The following is a 17,509-nucleotide window of genomic DNA, read 5'->3' as shown; positions in this document are numbered from 1 at the left end:
TCACGAAGGGATGCTGCCCAGAGGAAAAAGAACAAAGCAAGGAACTCTTACTTTCCAGGATCACTTGAGCCTGCGGGCTCAAGCAGGATTCCCTGGCTACCAGCAAGACACACAAAGAGCACTGAGGGCAGCATGTCCCCCTGCGCCTTCCTGTCCTGGCAGCTTTCTGTGCCACGTGGCCCACACTCCTCCTCCTCCTCATCCCTTCATGCAGGTGTCCTCAGCTGCCAGGGCTTTTTGCCCCTTTGCTTTTTCTTACCTGTAGGAGCTCCTGGGCAGACCAGCGCCTGTCCTCATCTGCCTGCAGGCAGCAGCGGAGGAAGTCGCGCAGGAGAGCCGAGTGGTGCCTGAGGTTCTGCAGTTTTGGGGGCCCGTTCCTTTCTAGCAGTTCAAAAACCTACAGCACATGGATGCAAGAGGACACTCCACCTGCTCCTTTGCTAGCCACACACAGCTCTCTCCACACAGAGCCCTCTTGCTAAGCTGCACCTTACCCGGAGACGGGCTTCCCGCTGGTAAGGAGCTTCCCCTTCCACCATTTCCAGCCCCATGATCCCCAGGGACCAGATGTCCACTTTGGGGCCGTAGGCTTCTCCTCTCACCACCTCCGGTGCCATCCAGCTGGGAGTGCCGACGCTGGAGCTGCGCTTGCTGTGCTCAGGGCTGAGCTGAGCACAGAGGCCAAAGTCACCTGAGGACAAAAACAAAGCCTGTCAAAGCCAGCTACCACTGGCAAAGCAGCCAAAACCATTGCCCTGACCAGGCCATGCTGAATCTAACTGAAAAAGCAGCTGAGCTCTCCTTCCACGTGCCTGGAGCCAGGCAAATAAGGCATCGGCTGCTTCAAAAACACCCTGACGATTCACGCACTGGCCAAGCCGCGCTTCTGCCCCAGTGGCCGTCACCAAAATGCAAGCGCACGGCATATGCTGGACGTGCTGCAGCCCAGCAGGGATACCCACCCAACTTGACGGATCCGTCCGTGCCCACCAGGACGTTGCAACTTTTGATGTCTCTGTGGATGACTTGGCAGGAATGAAGGAAATGCAGTCCTTGCAGGCACTGAGAGAGAAAAAGGAGGGAGGGAAAGTTAACCTGCAGGATCTGATTTCATCCCACCCGCAAGGAAAGAGCTCAAGGGGATTGGCGGCTTTCTCAGGGAATTGTGAGCGAGGGCAAAACATCACGCTGCTGTCACCATGAAGAGCTTGCTGCTTCAACACTCTTGGAAGTTTTTTCAAGATTTCCAAGCAAAGGCATCTGGGCTCCCAAAAGTTCCACCGGCCTTGGGTAGGAAGCGCGCCACCTTTGGCTGGGAGGCGGCACGGCAAAGAATTTTGGGGAAGCCTAGTGGCAGCAGAAGAGGAAGCTGCTGGTGACAGCAGCACCTTCGAGCTGTTCCACAATGCATCGCCATGCAGGCTGCAATGCTAGCCTTTGAAGCTGAGGACAGCTCTTTGCCCTTAGCTTGAAATTCTGCCACCCGCATGCTGCCTTCCAGTGGCAAGCAATGTAGGACAGACAGACAGGCTCCAGGCAAACATTCCCAGGCAAAGCTGAGAAGAGGAAGAAAGAAAAATTGAGCCAGTGAGCGAGCACCAAGGCCAGAGGACAGACAGGATGGAAGAGTGCAAGAACAGAGCCTGAGGAGTGCGAGGGCACCGGCAGGCAGTACACTTCCCATGCTCTTTCTTCTCCTGTGTGGCGTGACAGTAGCAGCAGCAGCAGCAGCAGCAGCAGCAGCAGCAGCAAAAGAAAGGTGAGAGCAAGAAATCTCGGCTCTCCTTAAGCTCCAGCTGACAAGCAGCATCCGGGCAGTCTTGGGCAAGCACAAGCGGGATCCCTCACCTCCCGACAGACAGCGCCTATCTGTCCTTCCTCCAGGTACACTGCCCTCAGCACATCAAACAAGGTGCCGCCGTCCATGAACTCCATGGCCAGCCAGAGCTCCGCATCCACCAGGTAGCTGAAAGAAGAAAACCACGGCATGGAGCAACAGAATGGGCATAGCCTCAGTCACCCCAGGGCCTGAGACAGGTTTTTGCAGCTGCTCTCCAAGCTACGGGTGCCACAAGAGACTGTTGAACACCAGCTCCACCTCCTCCCACGCTCTGGACACACGCAGAGAAATCATCCCCAGCTCTGTTCTCTGCCAGCGACCAAAGGGCATCGTCTCTTTGCGCTTGCACCAGCTAAAGCTTCATTGACACCAGAATATGCCAACCTGTTTAAGTAGGTAACGATATTGGGACTCCTGTTGTCTCTCATGGCCAGGATTTCATTGGCAGCCAGCTCCTCGGACATCTCCTCCTCGAGTGACATGATCTTGATTGCCACCTGCAATGACATTGGCCACCGGTACCTTGACAAGACGCACCCCGCTCGAGATCACAAGGAGCATGGAGCGAGTGCTGGTGCAATGAGGCAGCACGCTGGGCCAAAGTGCCTTGTCACTAGACAGCAGAGCTTAGCAGAAGCACCAAAAGCCATCCCAAATGCATTCTGCCCCCTGAGCCTAGACTGTATTTCAGAAGAACAGCCCCTGCTGCAGACATGGAGCTGCCACCCAAACCTCCAAGCACAGCTCACAGCAGCGGGCAAAGCGCTCCAGAGCTGCAAAATGGCGTGGGGCTCTTGGCACTTTACCTGTTGTCCGCTGCTGGTGTCAAGGGCTTTATAAACAGCTCCAAACCCTCTAGAAAGACAAAAGCAGCAGAAAGAGACCTTTATCCCTCTGGCAGTGAAAGCAAGCCCAGGCAGCAGATCTCCCCAGGCTGCCTGGACGCCTTCCTTAGAAAAAATGCCTGGCTGCAGCATCTCTTCGGCCAACAGCATGTTAGCCCGTGAGCCCTCTGCCATGCGGGGCAGGCTGTCCAAGGGAACACTAAGGTGCAGCATGAAGACCAAGGGCCGCTGGAAATCTCCAAGGCGCACACCCTGCCAGGTCATTTCAGAACCTAAGGGGAACTCTCTCCTTGTGCAAGTGTGCATGCATGTGTGTGTCAAAAAAGGGAGAACAATTTGAGTCAGAAGACTGTCCTTGACAATCTGACCCTTCTTGGATGGCAAGGTGCTCTTTCAGGCCACAAAGCTGCAGGGCCAGGGCTTCTCCCAGCTCCTGCTCCTCACTGCTGCAAGCAAGACACTGCCAGCATCAACTTGTCTTTGATGAGGCCTTTGCATTGCTCTGACCGAGCAGTCCAGGCAGGCGACACGAGGTCAAGCCGGAGCCTGACCATGATTGGAGCTTGCCTGACTTCACGCTTGATATTGCACCAGCCAAAGACCTGGCCCACACTTTTGTAAAATGAGCTGACGTCACGCTTACCCTCGCCCGAGTTCCTCAAATGCCGTGTATTTGCCCGTTGGCCGGCCCGGACTCACGATGCTCCCTGAAAGACAAAAGCAGTGCAGGCCGCTCACTCGCACACAGAGACGCCGCTGCCCAGAGCGTCCCAAAGGCAGCCCCACTGCCCGCAGCTCTGGGCCCTTTGCGGTCCCGCGGCTTCCAGCTGCTGAGACCAGCAAGTGGGAGGGCCATCTTCTCCACCTTTCATCAGGTGGCCTTTCCAAGAAGGCCTTGATTTCTTTCAAGAGCAGCATCTCACGCGATAAGCCAAAATGATGAGCCCTTAAGAAGGGGGCCCTAAGAGGTAAGCAAGGGCCTTTGCTGCCTCCGCAGTCACACCCACCATCACTGGCAGGTCCACTGCCAGGGGCACAAAGTGTCTGGGCCGGAGGAGGAGTAAGAACCAGAGCCAGAAAACACCTGGGGCCAGACAGCTCCCTGGGCAATAGTCACTTGCTATGTGCCAGCCTTCTGCTCAAGCAGAAACAATCTCTGCTTTTGCCTTTGGCCCAGAAGGCAGCCCAGGCAGGGCCAAGCCAGGCCCAGCCGCCCTCACAGGCAGCAGGGATTCCCTGGGTGCTGCCACGCTTCCTCAGAGCAGTACAACACCTTCTGCAGAGAGGCCTAAGTGCCTCTGAGACTGAGGGCCAGCATCTGGCGCAGCCTACACCCAGACACTCGCACAAGACCCTGCTCTGGCAGACAAGAAATGCACCAGACGGACGTACTCAGTGTCTTCAGGCCCTGCTCTTCCCTCATCTCGGGCTGCTGGGCTGCGCTGCTGCAGGAAGTGCCGGCAGCTGGGCTTGAGCTGGCTGCTGCAGGCCATGCTGGTCCGGCGGCACCAGGTTGAATGGCAGAGCCTGTCTTGCGCTGGGACAAGAAAGGATTGCCCGTCAGAAGGGTGGCTGGCACTCATGCCCCCCCCTAAGCGCACAGCAAAAGCAAGGCCTTGGGAAGGTGCTGCCAGCCACGGCCAGGCCTCTCCAGCTGGAGCAGTTCCCATGTCCCCTTCTCAAAGGCACCTTCGGGAGAAGCCCAAAGGCTACTTGGATCCAGCCCCTCCCGACCACCTCCATGCTCCACGTGTTCAGCTTTTCTGCAAGACACTGGCAACAAGGTATTGATGGGGCTGCCAAATCCACAAAGAGATCAGAGCAGGGCCCCAGAGCCTCGCTGCTTTCCTCCTCCTGTCTTTTCCTGGGCCGGAATGAAATCAGCCCGGAGTTGGCAGGCAACAGTCTGCTCAGAAGCCTGCAGCGTGTCCCTTCTCTGATCTGTTTCACGGATTTCCCTTCTCTATGGCAGCCTTTAGAGAGCGGCCCTTGGGAGCCGCCTTCCAGCCCTGCCCAGACCCACCCGCCCTTTTACAATGCAGGGCTGCCGAGGATTCTCCTCTCCAAACTCTGCTCTGACCGGCTGGAAGTGAAGCACAGCCTGAAGCTAATTAGTCCACGGAGACAGCAGGTCCCTTCCTGGGGCCAGTGTCTGCCAGGTACCCTGCAAGGCTGTCAACTGCGTATTTGGGCCGCGCTGTCCGCTGACCACAGGCAGCCTGCACTGACAACGGGCACAAGGGGCTGACTCCTGCACTGAGAGTCACTCAATGCTGCCTCCTGTCTGATCCCAAGAGACACTCTGGCGCCCTCTCAGCATCCCAGCTTCAATGTCAAACTTCAGAACCCATTGGCCAGGGCTCCCCAGCTTGCCTGAAGCCGCACTACGTCACAGCAGGCACACGGCTGCCAGCATCTTCAGCCACGAGCAACAAGGGCTGCTCCAAAACGGGTAGCCTGGCCCTGCGCCAAAGGCAGTGCCAAGCTCAGCTGTCACTTACTGGCTCTGCAAGTTCAGGCTGTGAAGGGACAGCGGCTGAAGGCTTCATCTTCCTTTGCTCCTCTTCATCCTCTTCCTCAATGACAGAGGCAGCCAGAGGAGCTGCTGACCCTGCTGTTGTGCCCTGCAGGCAGACAGAAGTGAGAGAGATGGGCAAAAGCCAGTGCCTTAGGAGCTGCTTTCTATTGAGCTGGGAAAGGACCCAGAAGAAGGGCAAATCATAGACTTTGATACAAGTGGGCCTCTGAGTCACGCAAAGCCGAGGAAGCTGGCTGAACGAGCTGCTACTCCATCTTGCTGTGCATTTGAGCTTCCCTGCTGCCTAGAAGCAGCAAGATGCCTTGGAGCTGTCCCTTTTGCCTTTCATCTCTTGAAAGGCTTTTCACTGGAAAATCAGCAAACAGCCAGTGCTCCCTTTGCTACTGCTGATGCCACCGGGCAGCTGGCCTTTCCTTCAGCCTCCCACGCCGGCACTCCACACTCAGCTGCAACAGGCCAAGCTGGCAGAATTGCTGCACAATTCTCACACGCCAGCAACGTCTCAGCTTCCTTTGCCACTCACCAAAGGACAGGCTTGTCTCCATCCGCGTGTCAGGTGACCTGCAGCCAGCAAGGCAAAAGGAAGCAGAGGCCCTTAGAAAAGTGCCTGTGCTGGCCACTCCCACAGCACAAGGCAGTCCCAACACAGAGCATTTCCCTTTCCCAACATGCCTCCAGGAGCAACAGCTCTTTCCCACAGCAAGCAAGAGAACAAGAAGGACGCTAGAGGAGCCTCTGGCTACATTTGGGCCTCTTTTGCCAAGAGAGAAATAGGAAGACGGTGCTGGAAATGCCCGCTGCTCTTCAAAACTTTGAGCTTCTCTTGTGCCTAACAGCTCAAGCTACATTCCCCTCTTCCCTTTCCTGCATTTTCCATATACATTCTTTCAAATTGCATGCCCTAATTCCCATCCCTTGGCTGAAGATGATAGCCCAGCAAAGCTTCCACAAAGGGTCCCTTCCCTGTGGCAGCTCCCTGCTGAAGCAGCCCAGGAACAGCTGCTGGGCTCAGCAGCAAACCCTCCCTGCACTGGAGTTTGTGCTGCATGGCCAAGGCAATCGCAGTCTTGGCACAGCATCAAAGGCTCAAGTCATGCAGCCAAGGCCTCTAAGGGGTAGAATATGGAGCAAAAGGTGCTTTCCTTCACTCCTGGAGAGAACCACTGAGTTGGTAGAAATACTTCTGAGGATCTGCCCTCAGAGTCTGCAATATGCAGCTTGTCTTGCTTGAAGCAGCAAGCTGAGGAAATGACAGACTCCGCAGCCGCGCACTCTCCCGGGGAGGGAAGGCAACCGCTGCAGGTTGCATGGCAAATAGTCTGCACGCGCTACCCAGTACAGATGCCCCCTTTGTAGCTGATGCTGCTGGCAGGACATTGACCAAAGCAGTGGCACCTTCACGGCCATTTTGTTCCCAAAGAAACTGGGCCACTGCTGCGGCATAAAGAGCAGAGCCAAGCAAAAGTCGGGCAATGCCAGCCCCAGGAGAAACCTTTACTTACGAGTCAGCTGGGTCAGGTAGTAGCCAGAATAGACAACAGAAAAGATGGTGCAAACGGCGGCACAGACTTGCCCAATCATTTTGGCAGTGCTGTGCGCGTTTGCACGCTGAGTGCCAGCCAAGGGAAAGCCAAGACTCCTCTCGGGGTGCAGGCCGTCTGCTGAGAGCTCCTTGAGCACAAGGATCCTCCTGCAGGGAGCCAGCGGAAGAGCTGCTCTGGACGACCAGGCCTGGCGCGCACCGGGACAACGCTGTGCTGACAGCACTGTGACGTGGCACCTCTGGCTTGACCTCACAATGGCAGCTGCTCTGTGGTTTTCTTGTGCCCAGCAAGACAACCTTGTGTACAGCTGATGCAAAAGAAAAGCCTGGGAAATTCTCCTCACTCACAAAGGCAGTGCTCAAGGCATGCCAGGGGAACTCAGAAAATGCGCCAATCCAAGCGGCATCCAAGCAATGCAAGCAAACATGACTCTTGGTCCCAAAAGCTTTGACTGAAAGCAAGTCTGCTTCTTCTAGGTGGCATCCTAGCTGGTTTGGAAAGCCTAACTTCTTCAGTGACATTTAGATGGCAAACGAAGCAAAGATAATAAATTTCCAGGACTATTGTAGGCTGCAGTTGCTCCTTGAGCACGCGGGTGCATCCTGACCTATGGAGGGGCTTGACAGCTGGCCTGCAAGCAAAGCTGAGTTCATGGAAGAAATAGCAGTTGATGGTTTTTGAGTGTATCCATAGCAAGGAAGAAGACAAGGCCGTCAGCATGGAAACCCATTAGAAGGGATTCAGGAAAAGTTGCGTATGCTAGACTAGGTGCCGAAGTAGATGTGCATACGTGCCTTATAAATTTCTGTAAAACTTTTGCCAGTTGTATTGACGTTAATTGCTTTGCACCAATGGATAGAAGAAGTTATTGTGATGTAGTTAGTGACTTGAGATCACGCTTTGTTAAGAGTGTATAAGCTGGAGAACATGCAGAATAAAACAAACAAACCTTTTTCTTCTTGGACCCTGATCACGTGTGTATGCCACGTCCGGCCTAACGGTGACGCTTGCCCCATCTCTGGGTCAAGAAACAAGTCTTGTCTGACTGGTAACTTTTCAACAAGCTGAGAAAGAAATTAGTAGCTGGACATGCAGATTTCTGAAGAGAGGAAAGAAAAGTGTTGACAAGAATAAACCTAAGTTTTCAATGCCTGAAACACTCAAAAATAACATGTTTTGGGATAGTGTACCATATGTTAGACAGAGTTAAAACAAACCACAACTCATTAGTATCTGGACTTCATTGCCCACTCTGCTTAGAGATGTTGCTTGAAGGCACTTGGTGTCAAGGATCCAGTTCCTGTAGATCACTGTCGACGTAGATCAAAATCCTCCCAACAAATCAGTGTCAAAACCAGCAAGAGTGAGACTTTTGTCCTTGGCAGTAGCTTCCAGGTGCTCCTGGAAGTCCCCAGGCCTTGACACAAAGATGTGTATTCAACGGAGGGAGAGAAGCATCATGCTTAGCTCTAAATGTGACCTTTGCTAGCAGATCCTACTAGCAGGCAATAAATTACATTTGTTCTGCACTTCGGCAGAGCCAAGATGGGAATCAAAATCTAGATCACAGGAGAAGATCACACGAGCCTCAGCTTTTCCAGAAGAGGAAAAATACAAAGGATAGTAAATTTGCGTTGGGTTTACAGGCTATTTTTGCAGATCGATAGACAAGGGATGAAGCTTAAAAGATGAGAGCAAAGGAAAATCAACAGATATGCTGAAAGTGAGTGAAGAGTAAGGGGACCTCAAATTAACTGAAAAGCTGCACAGAAAGCTTCTCTACTTTGTGCACTTGCCTCAAGTTTTCAATGGCAAAATCTAGGAGTACTTCAAACTTATTTTTATTAATTCTAGAAGAAAGACAATCAAAACGGTGTACTTCTGCTTACAGTATCAAGTAAAGCACAGGAAGCCATTAGAGTAAGAAAAAATGTGTTCAGACGGCTGAGGCAGCCTTAGGGGTAGGAGGAATGGGGAGGCGTGGAAATACGGCCTGTGGGCAACATTCAAGTAGCATCCAGTCCCTGAGCAGTCCCTCACAGTGGGTATGCCAGCAGATGGAGGCGAAATGGAGCCACAGCTGGGTGGGAAAAGGGCCGGGGTGGGGAGCCGTGCTCAGCAGGGGCTCCTGCATCAAATTGCACAATGACAGGTGTGCTATGCTGTGTGCATGTTTCCAACACCTGGCAACAGCAGGCTGGCCCAGATGCGGGAAAAGGCCAAGGAGGCAGCAGAGTGGGAATGGGGCTCTGCAGGAGGCCCTGGTGGTTGCACACCCCTGTGGAGGATGAGGCTGGCCCAGAGGGTCCCTGGGAGTCTGGGGTGAAAAGCGGGGAAAAGAGAAGCAGGGAGGAAATGCCAGATGCTGCCGCTGTGAGAATGCCATTCCATCCCACAGGTGACATAGTGAGAGGAGGGTGGCAACAAAATGGTGATTGCTGCTGATCAGCCTGACATCTGATCAAGACAAGAGGCCCAGAAAGGACTGCACATCTGCCTCCTAGTGCTGTCCTGAATGGCAGCTCATTACCTGGTGTTCATTACCTGTAGGTGTCTCAGCTTCCCACAGGCATGCCACACTTCAGGTAAGCAAAGCTGCTTACCTCACTATGTTCTTTGGGCCTCTGAAAGGGACTGTCCACTTAGCTACAGCCTGGCAAGGAAGGGAGTCTTACAACACTCTGGATATTTTCGACTTTTATTGACACTCGGGCTGAAACAAAGTATCCCCTCGCTGCTTCTTCATCTTCATCATTCTGTCCTGCAGGTGGCCTGCTCAGGCTGACAGCTCGGAGCGCCTGCAGGCTCCAGTTCTGCTGCAGCCCAGCTTTTCCTCTCACTGCTTAATTCTTATTATGACAATTCTTTCATTTCTACTTCAAAGCTTCCCTAAATTAACAACACTCTATCCTAAGCTAAACAATCCTCTACTATCCAAGCTGTCTACGTTCTATAGTCCTTAAAAGTTGATCCCTATATTTCCTAATTTTTTTCAATTTTCATCTTTTGCAGAAAGAAAAACAACAGAGCTTTAAATTGAACCTAACAACATATCTAACCTAACCTAACCTATCCTATCCTAACCTAACGTAACCTAACCTAACCTAAACTAACCTAATCTAATCCAACCTAATGCTAACCTAACCCAACCTAACCTAACAGCTAACCTAACAGCTAACCTAACAACTAAACTGAGCAAATATCTACACTATCATGTTTCCTAGCTACGGCACAGCTCCTCTTCAACCTCGGGGGATGGCTGAAGCTCTGCCTAAAGATGACACATCCCCTTTTCCCTCCTCTTGGCTGGCGGGGCATCAGGGCCTCCTCAGGCGCAGGTGTCTCCTCTCCAGTCTTCCTGCACTTGCTTGGCTGAGATGATCAGAGCAGCCAGGCTGGAGGCAGGATCGCCTGAGGTCACGAAGGGATGCTGCCCAGAGGAAAAAGAACAAAGCAAGGAACTCTTACTTTCCAAGGATCACATCCTCGCGGGCTCAAGCAGGATTCCCTGGCTACCAGCAAGACACACAAAGAGCGCTGAGGGCAGCATGTCCCCCTGCGCCTTCCTGTCCTGGCAGCTTTCTGTGCCATGTGGCCCACACTCCTCCTCCTCTTCATCCCTTCATGCAGGTGTCCTCAGCTGCCAGGGCTTTTTCCCCCTTTGCTTTTTCTTACCTGTAGGAGCTCCTGGGCAGACCAGCGCCTGTCCTCATCTGCCTGCAGGCAGCAGCGGAGGAAGTCGCGCAGGAGAGCCGAGTGGTGCCTGGGGTTCTGCAGTTTTGGAGGCCCGTTCCTTTCTAGCAGTTCAAAAACCTACAGCACATGGATGCAAGAGGACACTCCACCTGCTCCTTTGCTAGCCACACACAGCTCTCTCCACACAGAGCCCTCTTGCTAAGCTGCACCTTACCCGGAGACGGGCTTCCCGCTGGTAAGGAGCTTCCCCTTCCACCATTTCCAGCCCCATGATCCCCAGGGACCAGATGTCCACTTTGGGGCCGTAGGCTTCTCCTCTCACCACCTCCGGTGCCATCCAGCTGGGAGTGCCGACGCTGGAGCTGCGCTTGCTGTGCTCAGGGCTGAGCTGAGCACAGAGGCCAAAGTCACCTGAGGACAAAAACAAAGCCTGTCAAAGCCAGCTACCACTGGCAAAGCAGCCAAAACCATTGCCCTGACCAGGCCATGCTGAATCTAACTGAAAAAGCAGCTGAGCTCTCCTTCCACGTGCCTGGAGCCAGGCAAATAAGGCATCGGCCGCTTCAAAAACACCCTGACGATTCACGCACTGGCCAAGCCGCGCTTCTGCCCCAGTGGCCGTCACCAAAATGCAAGCGCACGGCATATGCTGGACGTGCTGCAGCCCAGCAGGGATACCCACCCAACTTGACGGATCCGTCCGTGCCCACCAGGACGTTGCAACTTTTGATGTCTCTGTGGATGACTTGGCGGGAATGAAGGAAATGCAGTCCTTGCAGGCACTGAGAGAGAAAAAGGAGGGAGGGAAAGTTAACCTGCAGGATCTGATTTCATCCCACCCGCAAGGAAAGAGCTCAAGGGGATTGGCGGCTTTCTCAGGGAATTGTGAGCGAGGGCAAAACATCACGCTGCTGTCACCATGAAGAGCTTGCTGCTTCAACACTCTTGGAAGTTTTTTCTAGATTTCCAAGCAAAGGCGTCTGGGCTCCCAAAAGTTCCACCGGCCTTGGGTAGGAAGCGCGCCACCTTTGGCTGGGAGGCGGCACGGCAAAGAATTTTGGGGAAGCCTAGTGGCAGCAGAAGAGGAAGCTGCTGGTGACAGCAGCACCTTCGAGCTGTTCCACAATGCATCGCCATGCAGGCTGCAATGCTAGCCTTTGAAGTTGAGGACAGCTCTTTGCCCTTAGCTTGAAATTCTGCCACCCGCATGCTGCCTTCCAGTGGCAAGCAATGTAGGACAGACAGACAGGCTCCAGGCAAACATTCCCAGGCAAAGCTGAGAAGAGGAAGAAAGAGAAATTGAGCCAGTGAGCGAGCACCAAGGCCAGACGACAGACAGGATGGAAGAGTGCAAGAACAGAGCCTGAGGAGTGCGAGGGCACCGGCAGGCAGTACACTTCCCATGCTCTTTCTTCTCCTGTGTGGCGTGACAGCAGCAGCAGCAGCAGCAGCAGCAGCAGCAGCAGCAAAAGAAAGGTGAGAGCAAGAAATCTCGGCTCTCCTTAAGCTCCAGCTGACAAGCAGCATCCGGGCAGTCTTGGGCAAGCACAAGCGGGATCCCTCACCTCCCGACAGACAGCGCCTATCTGTCCTTCCTCCAGGTACACTGCCCTCAGCACATCAAACAAGGTGCCGCCGTCCATGAACTCCATGGCCAGCCAGAGCTCCGCATCCACCAGGTAGCTGAAAGAAGAAAACCACGGCATGGAGCAACAGAATGGGCATAGCCTCAGTCACCCCAGGGCCTGAGACAGGTTTTTGCAGCTGCTCTCCAAGCTACGGGTGCCACAAGAGACTATTGAACACCAGCTCCACCTCCTCCCACGCTCTGGACACACGCAGAGAAATCATCCCCAGCTCTGTTCTCTGCCAGCGACCAAAGGGCATCGTCTCTTTGCGCTTGCACCAGCTAAAGCTACATTGACACCAGAATATGCCAACCTGTCTAAGTAGGTAACGATATTGGGACTCCTGTTGTCCCTCATGGCCAGGATTTCATTGGCAGCCAGCTCCTCGGACATCTCCTCCTCGAGTGACATGATCTTGATTGCCACCTGCAATGACATTGGCCACCGGTACCTTGACAAGACGCACCCCGCTCGAGATCACAAGGAGCATGGAGCGAGTGCTGGTGCAATGAGGCAGCACACTGGGCCAAAGTGCCTTGTCACTAGACAGCAGAGCTTAGCAGAAGCACCAAAAGCCATCCCAAATGCATTCTGCCCCCTGAGCCTAGACTGTATTTCAGAAGAACAGCCCCTGCTGCAGACATGGAGCTGCCACCCAAACCTCCAAGCACAGCTCACAGCAGCGGGCAAAGCGCTCCAGAGCTGCAAAATGGCGTGGGGCTCTTGGCACTTTACCTGTTGTCCGCTGCTGGTGTCAAGGGCTTTATAAACAGCTCCAAACCCTCTAGAAAGACAAAAGCAGCAGAAAGAGACCTTTATCCCTCTGGCAGTGAAAGCAAGCCCAGGCAGCAGATCTCCCCAGGCTGCCTGGACGCCTTCCTTAGAAAAAATGCCTGGCTGCAGCATCTCTTCGGCCAACAGCATGTTAGCCCGTGAGCCCTCTGCCATGCGGGGCAGGCTGTCCAAGGGAACACTAAGGTGCAGCATGAAGACCAAGGGCCGCTGGAAATCTCCAAGGCGCACACCCTGCCAGGTCATTTCAGAACCTAAGGGGAACTCTCTCCTTGTGCAAGTGTGCATGCATGTGTGTGTCAAAAAAGGGAGAACAATTTGAGTCAGAAGACTGTCCTTGACAATCTGACCTTTCTTGGATGGCAAGGTGCTCTTTCAGGCCACAAAGCTGTAGGGCCAGGGCTTCTCCCAGCTCCTGCTCCTCACTGCTGCAAGCAAGACACTGCCAGCATCAACTTGTCTTTGATGAGGCCTTTGCATTGCTCTGACCGAGCAGTCCAGGCAGGCGACACGAGGTCAAGCCGGAGCCTGACCATGATTGGAGCTTGCCTGACTTCACGCTTGATATTGCACCAGCCAAAGACCTGGCCCACACTTTTGTAAAATGAGCTGACGTCACGCTTACCCTCGCCCGAGTTCCTCAAATGCCGTGTATTTGCCCGTTGGCCGGCCCGGACTCACGATGCTCCCTGAAAGACAAAAGCAGTGCAGGCCGCTCACTCGCACACAGAGACGCCGCTGCCCAGAGCGTCCCAAAGGCAGCCCCACTGCCCGCAGCTCTGGGCCCTTTGCGGTCCCGCGGCTTCCAGCTGCTGAGACCAGCAAGTGGGAGGGCCATCTTCTCCACCTTTCATCAGGTGGCCTTTCCAAGAAGGCCTTGATTTCTTTCAAGAGCAGCATCTCACGCGATAAGCCAAAATGATGAGCCCTTAAGAAGGGGGCCCTAAGAGGTAAGCAAGGGCCTTTGCTGCTTCCGCAGTCACACCCACCATCACTGGCAGGTCCACTGCCAGGGGCACAAAGTGTCTGGGCCGGAGGAGGAGTAAGAACCAGAGCCAGAAAACACCTGGGGCCAGACAGCTCCCTGGGCAATAGTCACTTGCTACGTGCCAGCCTTCTGCTCAAGCAGAAACAATCTCTGCTTTTGCCTTTGGCCCAGAAGGCAGCCCAGGCAGGGCCAAGCCAGGCCCAGCCGCCCTCACAGGCAGCAGGGACTCCCTGGGTGCTGCCACGCTTCCTCAGAGCAGTACAACACCTTCTGCAGAGAGGCCTAAGTGCCTCTGAGACTGAGGGCCAGCATCTGGCGCAGCCTACACCCAGACACTCGCACAAGACCCTGCTCTGGCAGACAAGAAATGCACCAGACGGACGTACTCAGTGTCTTCAGGCCCTGCTCTTCCCTCATCTCGGGCTGCTGGGCTGCGCTGCTGCAAGAAGTGCCGGCAGCGGGGCTTGAGCTGGCTGCTGCAGGCCATGCTGGTCCGGCGGCACCAGGTTGAATGGCAGAGCCTGTCTTGCGCTGGGACAAGAAAGGATTGCCCGTCAGAAGGGTGGCTGGCACTCATGCCCCCCCCTAAGCGCACAGCAAAAGCAAGGCCTTGGGAAGGTGCTGCCAGCCACGGCCAGGCCTCTCCAGCTGGAGCAGTTCCCATGTCCCCTTCTCAAAGGCACCTTCGGGAGAAGCCCAAAGGCTACTTGGATCCAGCCCCTCCCGACCACCTCCATGCTCCACGTGTTCAGCTTTTCTGCAAGACACTGGCAACAAGGTATTGATGGGGCTGCCAAATCCACAAAGAGATCAGAGCAGGGCCCCAGAGCCTCGCTGCTTTCCTCCTCCTGTCTTTTCCTGGGCCGGAATGAAATCAGCCCGGAGTTGGCAGGCAACAGTCTGCTCAGAAGCCCGCAGCGTGTCCCTTCTCTGATCTGTTTCACGGATTTCCCTTCTCTATGGCAGCCTTTAGAGAGCGGCCCTTGGGAGCCGCCTTCCAGCCCTGCCCAGACCCACCCGCCCTTTTACAATGCAGGGCTGCCGAGGATTCTCCTCTCCAAACTCTGCTCTGACCGGCTGGAAGTGAAGCACAGCCTGAAGCTAATTAGTCCACGGAGACAGCAGGTCCCTTCCAGGGGCCAGTGTCTGCCAGGTACCCTGCAAGGCTGTCAACTGCGTATTTGGGCCGCGCTGTCCGCTGACCACAGGCAGCCTGCACTGACAACGGGCACAAGGGGCTGACTCCTGCACTGAGAGTCACTCAATGCTGCCTCCTGTCTGATCCCAAGAGACACTCTGGCGCCCTCTCAGCATCCCAGCTTCAATGTCAAACTTCAGAACCCATTGGCCAGGGCTCCCCAGCTTGCCTGAAGCCGCACTACGTCACAGCAGGCACACGGCTGCCAGCATCTTCAGCCACGAGCAACAAGGGCTGCTCCAAAACGGGTAGCCTGGCCCTGCGCCAAAGGCAGTGCCAAGCTCAGCTGTCACTTACTGGCTCTGCAAGTTCAGGCTGTGAAGGGACAGCGGCTGAAGGCTTCATCTTCCTTTGCTCCTCTTCATCCTCTTCCTCAATGACAGAGGCAGCCAGAGGAGCTGCTGACCCTGCTGTTGTGCCCTGCAGGCAGACAGAAGTGAGAGAGATGGGCAAAAGCCAGTGCCTTAGGAGCTGCTTTCTATTGAGCTGGGAAAGGACCCAGAAGAAGGGCAAATCATAGACTTTGATACAAGTGGGCCTCTGAGTCACGCAAAGCCGAGGAAGCTGGCTGAACGAGCTGCTACTCCATCTTGCTGTGCATTTGAGCTTCCCTGCTGCCTAGAAGCAGCAAGATGCCTTGGAGCTGTCCCTTTTGCCTTTCATCTCTTGAAAGGCTTTTCACTGGAAAATCAGCAAACAGCCAGTGCTCCCTTTGCTACTGCTGATGCCACCGGGCAGCTGGCCTTTCCTTCAGCCTCCCACGCCGGCACTCCACACTCAGCTGCAACAGGCCAAGCTGGCAGAATTGCTGCACAATTCTCACACGCCAGCAACGTCTCAGCTTCCTTTGCCACTCACCAAAGGACAGGCTTGTCTCCATCCGCGTGTCAGGTGACCTGCAGCCAGCAAGGCAAAAGGAAGCAGAGGCCCTTAGAAAAGTGCCTGTGCTGGCCACTCCCACAGCACAAGGCAGTCCCAACACAGAGCATTTCCCTTTCCCAACATGCCTCCAGGAGCAACAGCTCTTTCCCACAGCAAGCAAGAGAACAAGAAGGACGCTAGAGGAGCCTCTGGCTACATTTGGGCCTCTTTTGCCAAGAGAGAAATAGGAAGACGGTGCTGGAAATGCCCGCTGCTCTTCAAAACTTTGAGCTTCTCTTGTGCCTAACAGCTCAAGCTACATTCCCCTCTTCCCTTTCCTGCATTTTCCATATACATTCTTTCAAATTGCATGCCCTAATTCCCATCCCTTGGCTGAAGATGATAGCCCAGCAAAGCTTCCACAAAGGGTCCCTTCCCTGTGGCAGCTCCCTGCTGAAGCAGCCCAGGAACAGCTGCTGGGCTCAGCAGCAAACCCTCCCTGCACTGGAGTTTGTGCTGCATGGCCAAGGCAATCGCAGTCTTGGCACAGCATCAAAGGCTCAAGTCATGCAGCCAAGGCCTCTAAGGGGTAGAATATGGAGCAAAAGGTGCTTTCCTTCACTCCTGGAGAGAACCACTGAGTTGGTAGAAATACTTCTGAGGATCTGCCCTCAGAGTCTGCAATATGCAGCTTGTCTTGCTTGAAGCAGCAAGCTGAGGAAATGACAGACTCCGCAGCCGCGCACTCTCCCGGGGAGGGAAGGCAACCGCTGCAGGTTGCATGGCAAATAGTCTGCACGCGCTACCCAGTACAGATGCCCCCTTTGTAGCTGATGCTGCTGGCAGGACATTGACCAAAGCGGTGGCACCTTCACGGCCATTTTGTTCCCAAAGAAACTGGGCCACTGCTGCGGCATAAAGAGCAGAGCCAAGCAAAAGTCGGGCAATGCCAGCCCCAGGAGAAACCTTTACTTACGAGTCAGCTGGGTCAGGTAGTAGCCAGAATAGACAACAGAAAAGATGGTGCAAACGGCGGCACAGACTTGCCCAATCATTTTGGCAGTGCTGTGCGCGTTTGCACGCTGAGTGCCAGCCAAGGGAAAGCCAAGACTCCTCTCGGGGTGCAGGCCGTCTGCTGAGAGCTCCTTGAGCACAAGGATCCTCCTGCAGGGAGCCAGCGGAAGAGCTGCTCTGGACGACCAGGCCTGGCGCGCACCGGGACAACGCTGTGCTGACAGCACTGTGACGTGGCACCTCTGGCTTGACCTCACAATGGCAGCTGCTCTGTGGCTTTCTTGTGCCCAGCAAGACAACCTTGTGTACAGCTGATGCAAAAGAAAAGCCTGGGAAATTCTCCTCACTCACAAAGGCAGTGCTCAAGGCATGCCAGGGGAACTCAGAAAATGCGCCAATCCAAGCGGCATCCAAGCAATGCAAGCAAACATGACTCTTGGTCCCAAAAGCTTTGACTGAAAGCAAGTCTGCTTCTTCTAGGTGGCATCCTAGCTGGTTTGGAAAGCCTAACTTCTTCAGTGACATTTAGATGGCAAACGAAGCAAAGATAATAAATTTCCAGGA

General features: G+C 54.5%; 1 protein-coding gene across 1 annotated transcript; it reads right to left on the bottom strand.

Annotated features, from left to right (window-relative positions):
* Positions 1–10,096: 10,096 nt before the first annotated feature.
* LOC131571424 (serine/threonine-protein kinase PAK 3-like) lies at positions 10,097–16,986 on the bottom strand. The gene is made up of 13 exons (XM_058824135.1): positions 16,908–16,986; positions 15,929–15,966; positions 15,364–15,490; positions 15,293–15,304; positions 14,259–14,393; positions 13,510–13,573; positions 12,828–12,876; positions 12,406–12,518; positions 12,030–12,147; positions 11,147–11,246; positions 10,679–10,875; positions 10,444–10,581; positions 10,097–10,198 (listed from the first exon to the last, which is right to left on the bottom strand). The coding sequence occupies exons 1-13, from the start codon at positions 16,984–16,986 to the stop codon at positions 10,097–10,099; spliced, it is 1,272 nt and encodes a 423-aa protein (XP_058680118.1).
* Positions 16,987–17,509: the final 523 nt, after the last annotated feature.

Source organism: Ammospiza caudacuta, chromosome Z (assembly GCF_027887145.1).
Source record: "Ammospiza caudacuta isolate bAmmCau1 chromosome Z, bAmmCau1.pri, whole genome shotgun sequence".
In the NCBI taxonomy this organism is placed as follows: Eukaryota; Metazoa; Chordata; class Aves; order Passeriformes; family Passerellidae; genus Ammospiza; species Ammospiza caudacuta.
This window is presented reverse-complemented; position numbering and strand designations above follow the sequence as displayed.